The 22,396-nt window shown below is 38.0% G+C and overlaps 3 protein-coding genes across 4 annotated transcripts; all 3 read right to left on the bottom strand.

Annotated features, from left to right (window-relative positions):
• Positions 1-1,165: 1,165 nt before the first annotated feature.
• LOC126596054 (U-box domain-containing protein 43-like) lies at positions 1,166-5,889 on the bottom strand. The gene is made up of 4 exons (XM_050262517.1): positions 5,597-5,889; positions 3,714-5,042; positions 3,325-3,622; positions 1,166-3,234 (listed from the first exon to the last, which is right to left on the bottom strand). The coding sequence occupies exons 2-4, from the start codon at positions 4,935-4,937 to the stop codon at positions 1,670-1,672; spliced, it is 3,087 nt and encodes a 1,028-aa protein (XP_050118474.1). The 5' UTR covers positions 4,938-5,042; positions 5,597-5,889; the 3' UTR covers positions 1,166-1,669.
• A 1,987-nt stretch (positions 5,890-7,876) lies between these two features.
• Positions 7,877-9,263, bottom strand: LOC126597151 (ethylene-responsive transcription factor LEP-like). Its single transcript, XM_050263917.1, has one exon. It carries the CDS (start codon positions 9,047-9,049, stop codon positions 8,210-8,212), a length of 840 nt encoding a protein of 279 aa, XP_050119874.1. The 5' UTR covers positions 9,050-9,263; the 3' UTR covers positions 7,877-8,209.
• A 9,076-nt stretch (positions 9,264-18,339) lies between these two features.
• LOC126597505 (nudix hydrolase 13, mitochondrial-like) lies at positions 18,340-22,396 on the bottom strand. Of its 2 annotated transcripts, none has more exons than XM_050264298.1 (5): positions 21,942-22,396; positions 19,669-19,768; positions 19,497-19,580; positions 19,009-19,158; positions 18,340-18,841 (listed from the first exon to the last, which is right to left on the bottom strand). In XM_050264298.1, exons 1-5 carry the CDS (start codon positions 22,010-22,012, stop codon positions 18,620-18,622), a joined length of 627 nt encoding a protein of 208 aa, XP_050120255.1. In that variant the 5' UTR covers positions 22,013-22,396; the 3' UTR covers positions 18,340-18,619. The 2 variants fall into 2 exon arrangements, with proteins under 2 accessions (XP_050120255.1, XP_050120254.1); XM_050264297.1 differs by having other exon boundaries at positions 19,669-19,783; positions 21,942-22,394.

Raw genomic sequence — 22,396 nt, 5'->3', positions numbered from 1 at the left:
TATGATTCACATCAATAATCAATAACCAATAACCATATTAATGCATTAGCATATAATTTCATACCAATTCAAGGAAATTTGTATTGAATAATTAATTAGGTTAGGGATTATACATTTAAGAATTAAAAATTTTACCTTTAGATGGTGATTGGTGGAAGGCCCTGTGCTGTGTTGATTGGTGGCTTGTTAGCTTGTAAAGGGACGTTGGCACTGAGATGTTGGGGAGCAGAAATTAAAGCTCCTGTCCTGTGTTGATTGGTGAAGAACCGCAGAAGGAACAAAAGCAAAGGGAACAGAACGGGTTGGGACTGACTAGGGTTTTGGGCGACACGCGGAAGCGGTCCCCATTTGTATTTTTTTTTTAAATTCAAACATACAAAACGGCGCCGTTTTGTATAACAATTTTTAAATTTTTTTAACCAGGCCCAAAACGACGTCGTTTTGGCCTGGTTTAAAAAAAAAAAAATAAACTGCAATCTGCAGATTGCAGATTGCCCAGAAAAACAGAGGACTTGAACCAGCAATTTCCGGCGAGGCGCGCGCGAGGGGAGTGGCGAAGAGCTGGGTCCAGTGGTGTTTCCCGGCGAGGGGAGTGGCGGCCGCCACTCCTCGCCCTCACGTGGCTTCGCCACTGCGTATAAATACTCGGGGGACTCAAATGTAATTATGTAATAAATGGAGGGGCAAATATGTAAAAAGGGAAGGAGCCCTTATTCTATAAAAGGGCCTCCTCACCCTCACAAACCTCAAGCCCTCTCACCCTCACAAAGCTCATCTCTCTCAAGCTCTCATGCTCACAAACAGAAAGCCCTCTCAAACTCTCTCTTTCTCTGGGGACTCCCCCTCACCCTTGTAATTCATACATACAGTCAGAGAAATACAATCAGTGTGGACGTAGCCCAAACATTGGGGTGAATCACGATACATCTTGTGTTATTTACATTTCTTGCAGATTCACGGTCGGATTTATGTTGTTCCAAGACCCCTCGGTTTTGTGCATCAACAATCTTTAAATTGTGGCTTTTATATCTTTCTGTAAAATTACAGAAGAAAAGGAAAGGAAAAGAGATTAGAGTTTAAGTTTTCAAGCACAGAATGTAGGGTAATTCTGTTTGCATATTCGTGGTCCATTGGAGGTGAGATGGAGCCATGGCAGGGGAACAAGTGACAAAGTTTATGTCTATCATCTAGTAACCTGAACAGAGCATGTCACATATGTTTCTTTCACAACTCATGTGTTGTGGTGCAATTACAAAAATGGCAAATGGAACAAATACTACAAATATTATGCATCAGGTATCTGTTCCTAATTAAGGTCCCATTTGGTGACTCGGATTGAATTTGATTGGATATCTCATTAAATTCAAGGGAGATTGAAGGAAGAAGTAAAGGTCAACTTCCAAGCTTTTTCGAAGATAATGGTGGAAGATGAACTAGTTTGGAAAATAACTTATCCTCTCAACTTCCAAACTTTGTCGAAGTTAATGGTGGAAGATGGACTAGTCTGGAATATAACTTATCCTGAGTTTCCTTGATGACTAATCCATCTTCCACTTTTAGTCTTGACAAAATCTGGAAGTTGGCATCTGATCTTTCTTCAACGTACCTTGAATGTGGTGAGTTAACAAATCCAATCCATTCCTAAGCACCAAATGTGCCTTAAACACTTTTAGAAGTATGAGGACTGATCGGGGATGATTCCCATCTGCCTAAGTACCAAAGCTGCTTTTTTCTTTAGTTCATCATCCTGGAGAAGTTGGACAAGGATATTCTCAAACCTCTTCTTTAACGTCTCAGCGATAGTTGTATGTACCAAGATCTTCTGAAACAGGTCTAAGGCTTTGGTTTTTGCAGATGAGGATCCTTTGTCCAAGAGTTGCAGAATGGCAACCACACCCTGGTTGTCCACAATGGCAGCAGTTGCATCTGTTAGTGTGCTGTGGTCAATTAGCAATGTTTCAAGTGCCGTCAGAGCTGCCTCTGCCACACCAGACTCCGTCTCACTCAAAGTGCGCACAAGCGGCTTCACAGCATCTGCCTTAACCAGGCAGAAGGTATCTCTTGGTGAACAAGCAGCACCATGAACAGGACAGGAGTTTGCATTCTCTGATGATGCCGAAAAGCACAACATAATGGAAACATTCTTCATTAAATCAAAGAGGGGCACAGGGTGCTTGGTTTGCTTGATGGTTTCATTGGAGACTGACAGGCTGGCAGACTGGGAAAGTTGCGCAAGTGCAATGGCTGTTCTCTGCTTAGCTAGTGAGCTGCCACGGGTTAGAACACGAACTAGTGATGGGTACACTTCAAGCCTGCCCAATTGTTTCTGAAGTTCGGGTTTGTTGGGTTCTGTGTAGCGCAAAAGGGCTGCTAGAGCATTCTCCAGTAGAGATGTGCCTTGGTTGGATTGTGCTCTGCTCCCCCAATTTTCCTCATCCATGCTGCAAATTACCTCATGAATGGCTTTTAGTACTTCTGATTTTCGGAGTATCTCATCAATACTACTATCTTCCCTGGGAAGCTGGCTGATAATTCCTGCCGCAGTTGACCTTTCTTCAATATCCGGTGAATTAATGAAGATCATTGACAGGGTGTTAATGGCACTTTCTTTTGCAGGAGATGGTGGAAGGGGAACCCCATCTGGATGACCTTTGGATATGCAATATATAAGTTTCATTGCCCATCTTCTCACAGCAGGATGATCGCTATAAAGGGAAGAGAAAAGGTGAGCTGTTGCCTCCTGTTCAGATCGTATTATATCTCGAGCTATCTCTGATTTATAGCTTAGTTCAACCAGTAGGTGCAAGAATTGAATCTTGGTTTGATCTTCGGAGCTGGTTACAAGATGCAATAGTACACAGACATTGTACTTCGATTGCAGCTCCTCCAAGCCCTGATATTTTAGTTGTTCAAATTGTTGACTCGCTCCAATCATGTTAGCAAGAATCTCAGCTGCTTCTTGTTTCAAGTGTGGATCAGACTTGTTAAATGAGATGAGACCAAGCAAATGTGGTATAGTGGCAGGGTCTTTAAGAAGTTGTTTTACGATCCTGGGATATGCTACGAGTTTCTTAATGGATTTAAGGCAAGCTGATTTGCATGCTGGAGAGCTTGAAGACAGCATCTGAACCAAATTCTGTATAAATTGCGGCTCCTTTAAGTCTTCAACACTATTCTCCTTGAGTTGCATATTCACCAAGGCTGCAGCCATCAATGTTCTGGTCTCCTGTGGTGCTGTGAAAAGAGACCAAGGGAATATGATTACGTTGTGTAACAGTCGAAAGGTATGGCATTTACCTTCGTTATCAGGCATATCATTTTTACCTTCATTGAAGCGAGCAACGAAAGGTTGAAAGTGTCCTGCTTCAGCCATCTTGACAACAAAATGTGTGTTCAAGGAGAGGTTCTGCAATACCTTACGAGATTTCTGTGACACTTCAGTGTTATCTTTATGGAGTAAAGAAACCAGAAGAGGAATGCAATCTTTTGCATTGCCTATTTTCTCCCCAAGGGTTTCCTTTGCTGACAACTCCAACAAGACTGCAACGGCATCATGTTTGCTTCCGGCTTTGTAGATATGCTTCACAATTCTCCGAATGCCCCCTGCTTTGACAATGGTTTCCTGAAGGCAAGCAACAACACCACTTACATCCAGAATAAGATTACAAAGTTGAAATGTAATTGGGCTAAGCAAGCCATTCGTTTTCTTTTACCTTTTGTTCATCGTTGTGTTTAGCTAAGTAGTAGAGACATTTTAATGCTGCCACAGCATTTACCCCTTCATCTTTTAAGATTACCGCCAGCTTTGTTGCAAGTCCTTCCTCTGCAGCTTTGGTTACATATCTTGGCATTTTTAAAAGAACTTGCATGTCCTCTAAAGCTGTGTCCTGTCTCGAGTTGTCAATGGATTTGAGTCCATGAACTGCAGCTTGGAATTTCAGGTCCTGGTCTCTTTGATTCCATTCTTCTATAGAGTTTCGAAGCAAAAGGTTAGGTGTGAGCTCTAGAGATGAAAGCTCCTGTCTGCAGGTGGGGCAGTTCTTCTCTCCTCGTCTAAAGTGCTCCTGAATTGCCTTCCTCTCAAAGCTGTGACCGCAGATAATTGCTACGGGGTCTGTCATCATCTTTTTGCAAAGTTCGCATATGAACGAACCAATTGGGTACTGCTGGTGGTAAGTAGAGGTTCCCTCGTCATCTGGTCTAGAAACAACTTCTGTAGCATAGAGGAAGTCAATCAGTTGCGATAGCTGGAGTGCCTCTGCCTGCTTCTTTTGTGCTTCCATCTCTTCTTTCTCTTGCTTCAAAAGTTGCAGCTCATTTTGTACCAAGGATGAATTTGCCCTAGCACCAACGGCATCTGCAATCTTTTCCAAAAGCTTTTGAGCATTCTCCCTATTCGTAGCATTTTGTGACATCGAATTCTCCATCTCTGAAGCAATTGATTCTGTTGCAGCCGCTGACCTGAACTCCATTGACTCCAGATTGTTGATGATCTGGTTAGTCATCGAATTCAAGTGCAGCGCGATATCAAGATTGACCAGCTGAAATGAGGAGATGGTATTAGCAATATCTTTAGCTACTTCCTGCATCTGCAAGAGCATTGAGTGGGATTTAAGCAAGAGACGGAGGCGGCTTCCACATTTGTAATCCTTGATTATCTTGCTAGCTTTTTTCAACTGCCGGTTCAATGTGGTCAGTTTAGCCTTTGTGGACTCTAAACCCAGCGCGTTTTCAACCTTCCGGGCATTCAACTTGTCGAGGAGAATATTTAGCTCAGATATACTCCTGGAGAACTCCAGAAAGCTGTCCTTTTCAAACAACAGATCCTTCGTTTCGCTAACAAGCCCTGTGGCTTGAATTGCAACCTTATTCCATAATTCCTGCAGCACTGCCACTCCTACATCCTCGATTCCGATATTGAAATCCATTTTATTCATTTTTAGTTGTTGGTTACATTAAGATGGATGTTCCAAGTTTCGCTAGTTTCATATGATGTCAGTCAATTTCATAAAAAATCCACTCAACTCCATTAGCATCCAGACCTGAAATCCTCCAAACAGCAAACAATTTGAAATTAAGAATTCTGAGACTAAATCTCAGTACCATTATTTGTTCTTTCATAGTCTGTCTTTGCTCAAGCATGATGGATATCTCAATTGCTAATATGATCACTTTTTCTCAGTATGTCGTCGATATCTGATTTTCCATGTCATAAATTGAGATTTGATTTATGATCATTTTGGCCTATTTTTCGTTATAACAAAAGAAACGATGTTCTAACCAATATGAATACGCCTACATCTGTACTCAACTACGATGCTAAAGCAGAAATGCAGTACATTGTAATTTGCAAAGCAACTCTAAGATCAATCATGGCTGTTGGGCAAGACCCAAAATCTACCTAAACTCGGTTAAAAACCAGACTCACGAGAATCAAACTCTTCTGACAAATAATGTAAATGTTACTACAAGCAAAAGATAAAATTAACAAATTATGTCTTGAAAATAATTATCATTTAGCATTTATTTGAAATTAAACTTGATAAACCAAAGGAAACGAAATTAAAAGAAAAGAAGTTGCAAGTGAGTTCCTGACCTGTGGGAAAAGGAAGATGGAAGGTACAAGCTTCGAACTCTTAAGTTGCAGCATCCATGGAGGAGTTAAGTCAAGGAGCTGAGGTTTTTGCAGGAAGTTAGGAAGAAGAAGAGGATTGAAAGAGTGTAGGTGGGAAGGTCAAGCTGAAAGACATCTACAAAGTCCTCGTACCCTTCTTTTAGTACGTCGTTCGTATGTGTGGTAAAGGTTCCCGGTTGAACTTTTCTCACGCTGCTAACCGACTGAGAAAGCTCACACAGGACAGGAGAGCTAACTTTATTTTATTTTATAATTTGGTTTCAGTGTTGAGGTCAAATCTTGCTGTAAGACATAATATTAACGAGAATGATTTTGATGGCACGAATACAATTCGTATTATCTTACGTCATGAGAGTTCTTCTTTTCCACAAGGCACAAGGCACCAATTATAAAAATTAAATAAAAAAAATCTGAAAAGCTTATCTTGACGAAAAAATTATTTTTTTTAAATAAACATTTACATTACATCAATATCGTCAAGAAAACAATAAAATCCACACAAAGCGAGGAGGAAAAGATACAAACTAAACTATCACCAAATTCAAACTTTATCTCGAGCAGTTTGACCAAAAAAATATTGTCAAGAAAGCGATACAATTCACACAAGAAAGGAGAAAAGATACAAACTATCACCAAAACCAAATTTCATCTTGTGGAGTGTGACCAAAAAAATTTATCTCAAGGCAAGATCTCATACAAAAATATTGTTTTAAAATTCTCTGCATTAGACAGTTAGCTATTGTCCCGATTAATTCTTAAGCGTCTGAAATTAAGAAATTGCGTTTATACCTGCTTAGGCGCCCACGTGGCCGAGCAGGAGCCTAGGTCGCAAGTCTTACTTAGACATAAAGTAGATAACTTTCATTTTGTTCTTATGTTCTAATACTTTATAATCTATATGTCATTCTACTTTGTAACTTATGTATTTGAGTGGAATTATGTATTTTTTAAGTATAAGCATACACTTATTGAAACGATATCTAATAAATTTACTTAAATCCGCCTAGGGGTTAGGACCTAACCAACTGCTCAACTGGTTCCTAGCGTCTTTTAAAACCTTGCACAAAAGATAATTTAAACTCCAAATAAATCATCACCTAAAACAAATCTGCAGTTTAAACTCACTTCATCCAAACATATAAAAGACTCATTCTCTGTTATCAGCGTTATTTGTTTATAAGAGATAAATTACTAATTTAATATATGGAACCGAGTGTTTTAGCGATGAAAACGCAGCATAGGGTAAAAAGCATATGGGTTCAAGGCAAAACCGAAAGCTAAGAAGTTAATTAAACAGTGATCACAATTTATAAGAATACGTGAAAGCGTGTGTATTATAAAACTAAATAATGAAAGGTAAAAAACTGAAGACCGAAGACTGAAGACTGAAGACTTTAGACGGAGTCGCATTAAATGGTGGCCGGTGACTGGAAATTCCAACCGTGTTTGCGTCTCTTCCGTGGCAAAAAACTAAAGACTGGGACATGTTTCACAATCCGAATTCGTCATCGATTTCCTTTTGCGTGACAAACTGGCCGGCTTGGCCATATCATAGGAGACCAATGACATTGGATTAGGCATAGAAATAATTTTAAAGCAATTGGCACAAAACAATCAATTTCCAAATCTCAGTTATTGAAAATTATTTGATTTCAGTAATGCTGTTTATATTTGATCATCATATCGTCAATCTTTGATTACTATGTTGTCAGTATAGTTTTAATTTCTTCAACAATTGAGATTTAATTTATGATTATTTTGTTCAATTTCTCATAGTTTTTCCTTCAAAAATTACTTTTATTGGTTTTTCTTGTTTCTATTACTTGCCAGACTAGCCCGTTCCTCGGTGGTTTCCCATATTTTGGACCGCTTGTATTTACCTTTGGGAAAATATTAGCTGAGCGACATGACTTTTTTTTTGGAGTTCAAATCTTCAGACTTCTGCACCAAAAAGCCTCTGGCCTCTCTGTGCCCAATTTATTTGAATGACACATGTTTTTTTGACATATTTAATCTTTTTATTTTTATTTTTTTAAGTGAGGAAATAAGTTAAAGAGTTAGCATTGTTAAGTGGGGTTCAAATGAATAGTCAAGTGTCAACAAATAAAATAGATCACAGAGAAGCCATAGAAGATTTGAACTCCTTTTTTTAGAGTTAAACGTCTTATGCACGCTTAACTGCTCCATACAAGGGAGGTGGTCTTGTGTGTGTGATCGGCCACAAATATACTGCCTTCTTTCTGCATAGTGGGATCAGGGCAAGCTACAGTTTGAGAAAAAAAAATGGTTCCGTTTTGTTTGTGTGGCTGCACGGTCATGTGCTCTGTCAGTCCGTCGTGCACCAAAATTTCTCCATACAAAAAAATAATTCACCAGACTAACTAAACCATGTCAAACTATTTGAACATTTAAACTCTCGAAGAAGCTCAAATTCTTGCAATATAAAGAGCATAGCCATTACAATTTCATCAAGGCACCCTTACTTTTGGCCCATCACAAAACAAAACAAGTTGATCAAAAAAAAAGGAAAAAAAAAAACCACACTTTAAGATCAGATGGATTTACTAAACCAAGTCAGTAGAAATAGGCAGAGGATGAACCCAAATCAAACCCATCAATACCCGCATCCGAGACAGGTGGCATGCTCCCAAACAATGGGCTGTGCTGCACAAACTCGTTCGAGTCAAAGGCCACATAGGACCCACTCACCAATGAGTCCAGCCCATTGTTCGTCGTGGGCTGTGAAAACCCGTAAAAGCCCGACTCATTCCAAACTCCGTCCGAGCTCATAATGCCTTCAGGCTCATAACAAGTGGAGGAGGAGACACAAGGAGGCAAAGGAGGTAGCTCATGAGTGTGAGATTGAGACTGATACCCGGATTCATCAGCAACAACGCCGGAAGTGGGCCCATAAGACCCGCTTCCGAACTCTGTTGATGAACCCCCAGAGACTGTGTAGGCATCAAATGGGTCCTGATGAGTGAAGAAGGGCTCCTGGGTGTGTGTTTGAGACTGGGAGTGGGTTTGGGGAAGTGGGGTAGTGAAGAACGCTGACATGTCGCGTTGCGATTCGTCGGGTGAGATAATTGAGGTGACAGACGAGCCATGTGGCATGTCTGAATAGACAAAGTTGGTTCGAGCCTTGGAACCGCGCATGGAGCGAGCGGCTCGGTCGTAGGCCAAGGCGGCCTCCTCCGCCGTATCGAAGGTTCCGAGCCAATGCCTCTCTTTGGTCGAAGGGTCTCGTATCTCAGCCGCATATCTGCCCCACGGCCTTCTCCTCACTCCAAGAAACCTAGTCTCCTGCTGGGTTTGTGGTTGCTGGGTTTGTTGCTGTTGTTGCTTTCTTTTGGTTTTTGATGAAGATGATGGTGAGTTGTTTGATTTAGAAGGTGAGGCTGTGAAAAAGTCCATGGATTTTGTTTGAAAAACAAAACAAAAAAAAAAGAAAAAAGCGTTTCTATAAATTTCTCTGTGAGATAATGCTTTGGATAGAGATTGTCAGTGATGACTACTAGAATTTTTAGAGAAGGGAATGATTGTAGGCTTCTTGGGTTTTCGTCCGTTGCATGTTGGGGTGTTTAAATAAGGGAGATTATTATGTAATTAATTAATTAATATTGATAATATAGTTGCATGTTGGGGTGTTTAAATAAGGGAGATTATTATGTAATTAATTAATTAATATTGATAATATAGTTATGTTGTATTATAGTGATTTTTGGGTGTAACTGGAACATCGCCACATGATTTTGTAGTTTCGCTTAAATTATAACAGATAATGCTAGGGAGACTAAATTTTTTAAACTAAATTGCAAACTAAATGATGTGTTACTATTAAAAAACAAGCACGTTAATCGACACTTAATTAATAATTCACTCATCTACAACCACATCATTTGGTTTAAAAATTTTGGTGTTCCTAGCATTACTCAATTTTAACATATGTTTATTTTAAATACTCTGAAAGTGAAACATATTGAACAAGTCGTCCTCCTATGTTATAATACGTAAAATGATAACTCCACGTGACAATGTTTTCTTTAAACACAAAAATTTCTCCTTATATTAACAGAGTTGCCCATAAACCAAATAAGTTGTCAAATGATGAGCAATCTTAATTCTCACACTCACGCATGCTAATCATCATCAGAAATTTTGGGTCCATCTTTTTCATGACTGACATCATGTAATTTCTGCCACAAAGCACATCATCCATGGCTGAGGCCCGAGGGCACCCTGGAGAATGTTGTTCTCTCTGCTGCTGACAGCAACTTCATGAATCCGTTGCTAATTTATTTGTTAAAATCTAGTTTATTTAAACAAAACCCTAATTAAATCACCGCGGAACCTTTGCAATATATGCCTTAGATTTCCGATTGATTGAATAAGTACTTAATAATACATTTTCTATCTTGTTTATTTGGCATGCATGATTAGCAACTTATGGCCATTATTATCCTTGTGTGCTGATTCATCTAACTTGTTGCAAGTTTATGTTCTTAATAATTAGGAATATTTTTTCAATTGGATTAAATATTATAATGCAGTACTCCCAAAGTTCTTAATATCATATATAACCTAAAGTTTGCTCGCATGTGCCTTAGGAAGGAGGGAGGGAGGGAGAGAGAGAGAGTCTGACTTGAATGTATGATCAGCTACTAATCATGGACTCTATTGCAGTAATCAAATTACTTTGAATTATGAGCATGCACGCCTGAGAAGAAGTTTTATATATCCAAACCCAAAAGCATTGTAAAAGGAGTAACCTGCAACATATGATTGCTCAATACATCTCAAATCTCTAATTATCATTCCCATGATCATTCAATTGTCAGTACCCCATCATTGATCATCCCAATGCAATTAGCAAATCACCATTTTAATACCACCTTTATCTTTTCGAGCATGAGAAATGCTAAGGAGACTTTCTTACTCTCAAAGTATGAGACTCTTTATAGACTTTCTGCCACATTACAGTTTAATGTCAATTACCGTGTCTACATCATAAAACAATGTGCCAAAAAATTAAGGTGTCAGAGAGTCTATAAAAAGTCTCATTTTTCATAGCATCTCCTTAGCATTTCTCTTTCGAGCATATATACTAGATCATCCCCAAGATTTTCTCTTTCAGAGCATCTCCCATATTACAGTTTAAATTTATAGTCTAATGAAATGTTATTGCGCGACAAATTATATTATTGTCCTATACATACGTAGATAAGTATAAATCATTTTCACATGTTACTCTATACATTGCATATGGAGACTTTTACGTACATGCAACAACACAGGGAATATAATTATCTCAGCCACGTGCATCCAATTTGAGCTTATAATATAATGATATGTTCCACACCTTCTTTCCCAACTTTTCAAACCAAAGTTTTTGTTTTATAATTCGTTTAATTACATGGAAATGGCTTTTTCCTCTTATATTTTGGTGAGTTTTGGAGCATCCTTCGTTGCTCATGACTATGAACACGCAGATAGACCTCCATTGAAGGAAAGCCATGTTGGGTTGCATGTGAGAGGGACACAAAGGGCATAGCTTTTTGAAGAAAAACAATCACTAGGAAAGACCTACGTAATAGAAAAAGATCGAGAGAAAACTTGACCTATTGGGACCCATTTTCTTGGCCTTTCGGTACACGGTACATGCATATCTAATTACTTTAGATATTTAGGTTAACTAGTGCTTTGTTATTTTAACTGGAATCCGATTTAAGACCAATTTATTGGATTATGGATAACGAAAACTAGAAAGAAAAAGTACTAAGATGGCAATACCTTAATGAAGACATTAGTCAGCTTAATCTAAATTAATGATGGTGGCAGTTCAGATCCACATATCTTAGTCTTCTGTCTTATCCTTCCAAATATTTTTCTCTTACAAGTTCTTGTAACTTGTGCTAATTGTGAATTGGTAATTATCAACTTAATCCCAAATTGGTGCATGCCTCATGGTTGGCCATTGTGTAAAACCATATGCTAAGAAAAAATTTGTTGGAGATTTTGACTCGATGGAAGGAAAAAAGAGTGTTTCACACCAAAATTACAAAGTGTGACTTTCCTCTAAAAAGAGATCAACAATCAAATCCAGATTCTTCAAACCAAACAATCTTCTTTCTAACAATGAACCAAGTCACCCTGATCATATAGAAATTGTCTTTCATGGGAAATGCATAATATATTTGATACCCCTAGATCTCTTCATTCGTCGTTGATTGATTTTTTATGTGATATTTTAAAAATATTTTATCACAATACAGATTCACACTTTAAATTTTAATGTCAAACTCAACAGTCACATACGTGTTTGCACGTCACTCAATGGGATTTGGTAAACAATCTTTTGACGTTCACGTGTGCATGTTCACTCTCATGGGAATCATATTGCTACCCTATTGCAAAAGTGGAGCCTATATACTGTGTAAAAATTGGAGGGAGCCAAGGTCACAAATAGGTCAAACATTTGTATCCATTTTAAAAGAGGGACAACTAACTATAAACTTAGGGCAACAAGCATGCAAGTTGAAATAAAGATTGAGGTGGGTTCTTAACACGTTTGATTTTATCTTTGTCTCAAAAAAAAAAAACTAATGTAAATTTGGCTTTCCAATTTGTCATTGGGTTACACCGAAATATCATTATCAATGCCCAAGACAACCAAAATGGCCTTTCGAGTGACCATATAATCTAAAATGGCTAGTATATGATATGATATCTAGCATATAGTCCAATCTTCCTTCCAAATATTGGAAAATAAAGATTATACCTAATTAACTAATATCAAGAAAGTGGAAAGATAGCATCAAGTATAGGGATAAATCGGCCGTTTGTGATTCCTGGACACAGATTTCTGAATTTAGGCCAAACAAGGCTTTATGCCGATTGATCACCATTATTCTATAAGATGATATTCTTTTTAGACATTTGGCAATATTATTATGGTGCATTTTTTGACTGAGATATCGGTCTCTCTCTTTGACTCATGACTGACACAACACAACTATATATCATTCCTACTTCCTAGCTTCCATTTTAATTAAACAATTCTGAAAAAAATATAGAAAGAGAGATTCTCAAGAAGCACCTTCTCAATTCGAATCAATGGTTTTGTGATGACAAATTTTATAGGTTAGTCAGTATCTGCAATCATATGCTAAATGGTCTTAAATGAATAAAATACAGTGCATCGTTTTCTTAAGCATTTGAGTGGCATGGCCAACCCATGTGCTTCCTCTATACATAATATACTGTTGACAAGCAATTCTTGATCGCATATAAAGTGAATTGTGTGGAACTTATATCTTATATGGTTAAGAGTATTTATTTTGTTTAAAACGTAGTGTTCGAACAAATATAAATTTGATAAAATTAAAAAAAAAATTGTTTTATTCTAAACAACTTATAAAATCTGATGAAAAAAAAATATTTTGTTCTAAAAACAACGAATAAAATCTGACATTTTTTACATTATGCATGGGTAGATTGTGAATCTGTTGAGTATATACTTTCAACTTCAAGTGAGAATAAAATAACCAACTAGGGTTAGAGTGACCAAAGTGTGTGAGTGCAATTTTAATAAATCTCTAACTTAATTAACTTCTTGGTATAAGAAAACAGAAAAAAGAAAACAAGAAGGTTTACATAATGGTGGGTGGCGTTAAGAACTAATTAGTAGGTGAATAGTGGTTTCCTGGGGGAAGAAAATTAAGTGTCAAAAGTCAAAAAAACTCGAATAAAGGCCAAGGTGGATTTGTGAATCCCATGAATCTCCAATTTCAAGGCACAAATAAAACAGATATATGTGAGTGAAAAGATGTGTTGGAAAGAAAGGTGTAGAGAGTCAAAGGAACCCTCCCCGTGTTACATGGAAGAAAAGTGTAAATCAAATTAAGGGTTTGATAAAGGTGGCAGTTTAACAATCCAGACAACTAGGACAAAGTTGAGTTAGGCACACAAACAAGGTCCCTTGATCTTTTCCCATTTGGCCATATTCATATAATTCTTCAACTCGTTTTGTGAGATTTTTATGTGTTATGGCTACATCGTCATCTGATGTTATTAATATGATTGTCTTAACATACGTATTAGGTCGCTAATATGTGTATATTATCAACTTTGGTATCTATTCATATTTAATAAGATTAATAACTATGTTAAGATACGACAGTCAAGAAATATCATTTGATCACTTGTTACTTTCTCACCTTCATATATATTTTTATGTTTGTTTCAAGAAATTTTTCAGTGTTAATATCACAATGCCACATGTTATTACTAATTCTCTCATGTTAAAACACTTACGTACAAAGTCCTTAAATAAGACTATTATAAAAATGTGACGGTCAAACTAAAAACTTCTAATTGCAAATTGCTCTCTAGCTAAGTTAAAGTCATCTACGGTGAAGCAGAAGGTCTCTGTCAATGCACGAGTTCACATAGTCGTCTCAGAAAATTGAGATACCGAAAGGGAAAAGTACAAAGTTGATCAAACCCCACGGCCTTTGGAATTAAACTTAAACTAACCAGGAAGATTAATTAAGGTATTTTTCTTTGAAGGGTGAATGTTTTTGTATTGTGCTCTAGCATTTTTGCAAGGATTCAGGGTTTCGAGGGAGCGTTTGGATGTTTGAATTTTTCTTGTCGTGTTTGAAGATCATTCCGGACTTTGAGATATTTTTGGCTCTTTTCTGTTTTGCTCGTTTTATTCATTGTGAGATTGTGATGAGATAAAACTGTTATTTGGGTTAATATTTGAATATTGGGTTTAAGTGAAAAAAAGTCCAAGGATACCAATTGAAAGGGGAATTGCCCAAAGGCCAGCATTAAGCCTAGAAGCAAATTGAGGCTTTCTCAGCCAAGAGTCATAAGCCACGTGTCTATAAGTGAAGTGACAAGTGATGGAGATTAACCTACTATCCGCCAAATAACACTTTTCAGTGGCATTACAAGTAAGAAAGCTGATAACTCACTACCCTCCAAATGTTTTCGGGCAAGAGCAAAAGTTACAGCAGTCGGGCTAGTTTGCCTATAAAAGGAAGAAGAAACCCCAAAGACAAACACACTCAACCAATCAAACAAACAAACATACAAACTCTGCTCTCAAGCTAGATTTGCATCCAAAAGCTGAACTTACCTCAGATTCAATCATTTTAAGGATAGTTCCCTACAAAAGACATCTTTTGTTTAGTCTAAAAGCTCTGCTACCTTCCTTAGTGGCGTAGTATCGATTCCCTTGTGTAAACTTGTTTACCATCCATCCCTTTTTAAGCATACAACTCTTGTAAACTCAAAGAAAAGTGACTGGAAAAAGTTCAACCTTGCCAAACAAGGTGAAATCTTGCCTAAAGCACTTTGTTTATTTTCTAAATTAGTAGATTTATTACTTAATGCATTCTCCAGTATGTATTCAAGTTACTTCCACCTGTTTTTCTATTTTAAGAGGTCCATTTGCATCTGGATCTGGTTCGCTTAAATGAATATGCTTTCATTAGATATAATCTAGAACCAAACAAGTGACTTAAGGCGATCTAGACTCCCTTCATTTCGAGCATACAACACTAAGAAAAGAAAAAGAACTTAATGTAGACTTAACCTATCCACGACAATCCTTTGATAACAAGAAGTTTGAAGTAACTTGGGGTGCAAATAATCGACTTAAAATACACTTGTTCTACATCTACTATATTGTGATAGCAGTTGACACACCTCGTCCCGAAGGAGGGCATGCTGGCCATCACATGAGAGTGACGTAACCATTTACACAGTTCAGAAGCTTTAAAGATACAATTACTAAGATGTAAAACCCGATGGTGAGTCCTACTTTTGTGAATTCTGTCAAAACACCGTTGGATTTCTCGTGGCCACCAAAGCTCTGCTATCTTGAACCTGGAGGGGCGCAAAACAAAGTTGAGTGGGTCAGTAAAACAAAGTTTTTCGAAAATATTTCATTTAATAACATTTCTAACCCCTCACTGTAAAACCTGTATACTTTCCCAGAAAATAACATAATATGCATATAATTCTTCAAATATCTCAAATCATCAATCTTTATCAAAAACCAGAAAGTATGCCATGCTATAAGCGTCAATAACAGAATAAGGGTGCAACATTTAACAGGTGAAATAAGGAATCAACCGGAGACCCTGCAGTTGGTCATGTACGGTTAATTCAATAGCTCAATATCCAACCAACCGGAGTCACCACAGTGACCTGTACGACGCTACTCTGCACATACATCAGAACTACTTGAAGTAGTCTGTACGATAAGAAAGGTGTAAGAATATGCTCTAATGCTTCTCTCATCAACAACTGTATAATAATCTAAAATCACCTACAAGTCGGAACCACCTCTAATGGTCTGTATGACATGTCGGAACCACCTCTCATGGTCTGTACGACATGCACCTACTTGGATCCAAGGTGAGCGTGTGGTGCGGGGTGAATAATATAAGCACTAACACCAAGGGTGCAGGTTATGAGCTCTCAACGCAATTCACATCATCAATAAACCATATGAATAACATAAAACTCACCTGATACTTACCTGTGCGTCCACAGCACCAATTCACATATATGCATCAAATACTAATTCATATATTTCATATAATATGCATGCATGGCATTTTAAAACATACTTTCATTTATTTTCAATTTCTGAGAAAAATCAATAGTATATAAGTAAATACAGAAAATACTGCCCACTCACCTGGAGTTCGCCCTACAACTCCCTAGCACAACACATCAAGGTGTCATGACCATCGGTGCCTAGAATAATCATCAAGACAAACCTCAGACATCATATCGATAGAATATATAACTTATATAAAACACGTCACTACGTAGTTCGATCCGGAAGATTTGCAACTCAGATTTCCAATCCATAACTTCTGGAGGTTCACAATATATCTCTAGAACAACATCCTAAAATTTCCTTACCATCCAACGGTCGGATCTTTGTCAATTGTCAAAACCAAGTGACGGTTAACATTATATTTTATGAACTTACAACTCCAATTCCGGAAGATCCGTAAATCGGATTCCCAATCCGTAAGTTCCTAAAATCCTCAAATATTACTTATTACAACGTATCAAAGTTTAGTGACGATCCAACGGTTGGATCGTCAATTCACATTTTCACCTAACCACGAATCGTAACGAACTTAGGTTCAATTACTCAATTTACGTCAATCAATTATCAAAACTGAACCTAGAACATTAAACACATGCTAAGAATGACATTAGCGGGCCACTGGCCACGCGCCGCCGCACAAGCCACCGCGGGTGGTGGTCGGCCGCCCCGACTCGCCGAAAAATCCAACTATCTCCAAAAATTACCAAAATTTACAGAAATGAAGATCTCAATGAGTAGAGTAAACGTTATACCTGAGGGCCAAGGCCAATTTGGCCTGGAAAGGCTCCAATTTGCTCAAACCCGTGCGAAACCCTAGAATTAGGTGAGTTCCAATTCGTCCTCAAATCAACTCCGATGCTCCAACTAATGCTTGGGCTTTGTTCTAGGCCTCAAGAGAATGCTATGGGTGGTGACAATTGAAAGAAATTGCTTCGGGATTGGGTGATTCGAAGCCAAAGCCGCCACACCCCTCCTTGCGTGTTCCTCTATTTTCAAAGCCAAATCTCTCCAATTTTGAGATGGAATGGATAGAGGAAGGCTCCTAGAGTGTTTCCCATGAGGTTTCTTGAAGCAATTCGCCGGAAAAATGGGCCAAAACTCGTCGGAAATGGCAAGAACACCGACCGGGTCGGTTTGCCAATCCGCGGGTCGTGATTCCCCGTTTCTCCCTTCCCTCCTTTCTCCTTCTTTCTTCTCTTCCTGATTGGTCAGATTCTCCTTCTCTCTTCTCCTGATTCGTCCCCTCCTTCTTCTTTCAGATTGGGCAGTTTTGCCCAATCCCATTTTTCTTTTCTTCTTCCTTCCCGACTGCCCTCTTTCATTTTCCATTTCTAATAACAACTAATAAAAATAATAACACACACACACATATATATATATATATATATTAACCAAAGTAAAAGTACTTCTCAGGTTAGAGTTCCGTAAAACTTTAACCGTAACTTCAAATCACGAATCGTCTGCGCCCACACTTCCGTAGCGACGAGTACTACGATGATATGTCAAGAAAACAAATCTTAAATGACACGACACAATGATTAACCTTGAATAATGCGCGTGCCTCAAAGGGCATTTTTGTAAAATCCTTTATTAAAACTTTAAAAACTCTTAAAATCAGGGACAGGCTGTGACAGCAGTGGCATGCCTAGCACTTAGTTTTGATTGCGAATCTCAAGGCCTACACCTAAGGCCCCACAAAGGCACTTTTCAGAACTAACTTTGTTCTCTTCTTGTAGCACATCAACAAGTAAGAGCCTGACTACACATTCAAAATGCAAATCCCTTGGGGAGCTGTGCTGAGATCCGAGGATTCTTCTCCAGAGAAATCTTTGCCCGAACAACTGTGTATGTTCAAGTATTTAATGTCAAGATTTCAGAGAGATGGCTACCAGAAGCACTACTAATTACACTAGAATTGTTCTTTTAACTTGTAGTTTATCACTTACACAGCAGGACAGTTATGGAAGTTTTATTCTAAAAAGCTTCTGTGTTATGAGAATTAGAACTACACAATATACGTCGCATAAAATATTTGCCGATTCTCTAACATAGAAGTTTTGCATTCTCCAAACATTAAACAGTATTTCTTGTAAACAAAATTTCAAGTACATAATTTAAGGGTTCTCAACTGTGCATTCCACCAAATCTTGATTTGATTACAGGCTTGTACAAATGAGGAAATCTAAACAGACTTAGTTAAAAAATAAACATAATTACTAGAAAAAATACAACAATTTAAGACTAGAGAAAATTGCTACAGACGGGAAATTTCAGTACAAGGGATTTTTATATGACTTGTGATCATTGATCAACCCTTTACAGTTCATTTACTGCATGAATTTTTAAGCTGCAAGCTGCTGTATGCTGGGATGATTAGCAAAGGACGTTGACGATGATGACATTGGATGTTCTGATCCAATTTCTGAGATTGGCCTCAAAGGAAGTTCATCCAGTTCTTTCCTTGTGTCATTTTCCCTGGTCTCCGAGAGAGGTGTTGTAAATTTTCGTAGCGCTTCTCGCATCCAGTCATAACGACAGGATCTGAATGCTTCTTCTATTGTGAGCTGAAAAATGGTTACAACCAACAAATTATATCAAGTCATCACTTAAGGTCGCGCCAAAGGGCTGAGTTTGAAAGCTAAGATGGTTACGAATTTATAGTGCTTGTTTCAACTAGTTGCCAGCATTTTATCTGCTGGCCCAAAAGTTTGCAACAGGGTACAGAACTCACCCATTTCCTTCCATAGTTAGCCTGCTCGGGCCAGGAATCAAGTTCCTCAGTCACCTCCATTGCAAACATGAAACCTTTACAACCTCCTTGCAGACTGCAGCTCTTCTGTTTGCTCTTGCTTCTATACTCCCAAGCTCCCAGTGGATTGTCCTGAAGCAAAAATGAAATTTATTTATTTACTTGAGTTTCATAGTCTGAATTGAGTTAGTCATCTTTTATGTATTGAAGCATGACCAGTCTCAGTGTTATGCATGAGGCACTGTAATCACATTAAACATGTACCAACGAAAATCGGGTAAAACCACGAAAACAGATTTCCAAAACTATTGACACATGAAGTGAGAATCCATTACAACAATAGGTTACATGAGAGAATATGTGAGGCAGAAAACTCCTAAATTAGATGTCCAGGTACAAATTCTGTTGCATTTAAAAATTAAAGTGCCAAGGTGGCCGTGCCTGTTACCAAGCAGGAAAGGGAAACCTACACCAAGAACTCCTTTCACTCCGGCTTCCTCTAAGGCCTCGCGACAGGCAGCTTCGCTCATGGTTTCGTCATCCTCCCATCCACCCTGATCATGAAAGAAGGTGTTGCTATGCTTAATGTTTGACCAAAGTAGAGCCTTTATGTATTGAACAAATAAAGCAAGAAGATAATACCTTTGGAAACACAAGATCGTCCCGACTTGGAGAAGAAATCATGAGAACAAGCAATTTTTGCTCTATACTGCCATTGCAACTGCCATCACTCTTTTCAAACCTATAAGGAATACACCTATTTTTTACACCACATAGAAAGTTAAAACCAGGAAAGTTGAAACCAGAACTCCCTCAAAACCAAAAACTTCCAGATTAATGTGAGACGATGTAGCTGGTTGAAAAGGAAATACAGAAGGGAAATGTTATAGAAGTTCTCGATAAACCCCTCACAGAGACAGAGACAGAGAGGGCGCCTCTCGCGGGGGGGGGGCGTGGGGGGTGGGGTGTGGATGGGGGATGTGCTCAGGGAAGAACATCATCGATAGATAATAACAGATAGGATACCCTACACAGAAAGGATTAGGGCCAATCCAAAGAACCAACGCGTTATTATGACATGTTATACATACTGAACCATAATTGCCATATTATGAACCTTCCATGATTTGCCTACATTACAAACAATAAGGTTTGATCTTAGGAGTCCAATCTCCCGCACACTCTTCTAGCTAAGTAGCTTAAGTTCAGGCTAATCAGTAAGAGGGTGGTATCCATTTAAGCAGATTCAAATAATATGAGAGAATATATTTGGTTGAAAGAGAAATGCAGAATGAGGAAAAAAACCCCCATAAAACCTAGAGAGTGAGAAGGAGTAGTTCTGAATGAAGAACAATATCAACCACGTACAGAAAGGATATCCAACGCAAAATAAGCGATAGGACCAACACAAAGAATAAACTAGTTATGATGACATGATGTACCTACTGAACCGTATTATATGAAGATTCCATGATTTAACTACATTTTCACAAACAAAATGTTTTGATCATGAAATTAGACTCTACCTACCTAAGTACTTATTTCCCGGTAATCAGCAAGAGGAGGGTATCAATGTAAAGATTTACAACATTTTCCTGCATTATTCATGACGACTCTTAAGTTTACTCGTGTTATGGTTTCTACCAGATCAGTTGTGCTGCAAGCGGAACATTGTAAATTTTTGTAGCATTTTCCTGCATTATTATTCATGAAGACTAATCTAATAGTTGACGATCATATTTATAAGCATAAGTTTTGTTCTTAATACGTAATACGTAATTATGATAGTCTCGAGGAGAGACTAAATCCTCCTCCTAAGAGGAGATAAACAGTTACCAGTCTGAGTTATGCAATATTGCAAGCATAATATTGTCAATCACGGATATCAAAACAAGAGAACCGTACAAAACATTAGTTAGAAAGCTTTTCAGTTTTACACTTGCTATAATGTCAACTCAAGATGAAGTGAAAGCCTGCTAAAGTTCGACTCATGACTCAACTGATACAAACAAACAATTAAGATGCAAAGATAGCTAAGAGACATAGACATACATACAAAGACGATAAAGTTCTTAAATTGCTACGTCTTCCTTAGCCATTAGGTAAGATATCGACAATTGATATGTGTCTAAGCCTTATAGGTCTTTTCCGACGATTAAGATAGAAAATGTTATTTAAAGTCTTGATTAGAAAATAACTTTACTATGAATGTGATATGCTTATTAACTCACATTAGAGAACACTACAACTGCGCAATGACTAAAAGGGAAATTACCAATAGTTGGTGTGAAGTGTGAACATAAGTGAATGGACCCATGAGCTATCAAAAGGCAATTTTTAGGCCCAGCTTTAGCAACTCAACCCTTGGCCATTAGCAATTTTGGACCCTTTGGCAACTTGTTAAAACAAAACATTGGGACCCAGAGATAAGCTCTTGTCACCTCAATTCTACCTATTGCGCAAGTTTTTTTTTATCAGAGGCAGATTGTCTGCTCTTCCAGTATCATACTCTTTTCATCTCTTCTTATTTATGTGGTTACGGTTAAACCACGTTAATATTTTATATTTCTATTACTTTTTGTCTTATTATCTCTATAAAAAAATCAATATAAAATATTGACGTAATTTAACCATGACCATACAATACGAGAGGGGATGAGAAGGGTATGATAAAAGACGGGCAGACAATCTGCCTCCTTTTTTATCACACACAAAGATAAAATCATTTGAGACATAATTAACACATGATGCTAAAACATCAAGAAATTATCATAAAACGAGTGCTAGCAAGGCTTCAATTCTCCGATGTGGGATTCATACTCTCAGTAAACAGTAAAACACTTGCTTCCTTCGATAAAAAGAGAACGAAGGAAACAATCTATGACCAAAAACAAAGAGGTGATAGAAGTGCTCACCCCGAAACAAGCCTCAAATGACCGTCGTAGCGCTGCCTCTGCCGCCCTGTTCTTGCCGTTAGATAAGACATGATAGTAACCTGCAGACCGAGAAAACAACCCTAACAATATCTACAATTGGGGGACTTGTTCATCCGGGTTTGCTGGAGTTTCCGAGTGTGTATGATTCACATATGTAGAGCATACGAAGAACACCGAAAAACTAAGGCCCCGGAGAAAAAATGAGAGAGCAGGATGACCCTCATAGCTCTTTAAATTTAAATGGATTAGAGGAGAGAGAGAGAGAGAGAGAGAGAGAGAGAGAGAGAGAGGAAGAAAAAATGGAGAGTCAATAAGGGCGACGGTGACGCTGAATCTAGTAACAAATTGTATGTTGTTTGAACAGATGAAATTTGGCTTACTCTGTTTGCTGCTCCTTCACAGAAATTGCTGCTTACACAATATTTTCTGCAGGA

This window comes from Malus sylvestris, chromosome 13, assembly GCF_916048215.2.
Source record: "Malus sylvestris chromosome 13, drMalSylv7.2, whole genome shotgun sequence".
Classification (NCBI taxonomy): Eukaryota; Viridiplantae; Streptophyta; class Magnoliopsida; order Rosales; family Rosaceae; genus Malus; species Malus sylvestris.
Note: the sequence above shows the minus strand (reverse complement) of the source record. Positions and strands in the feature narration are given on the sequence as shown.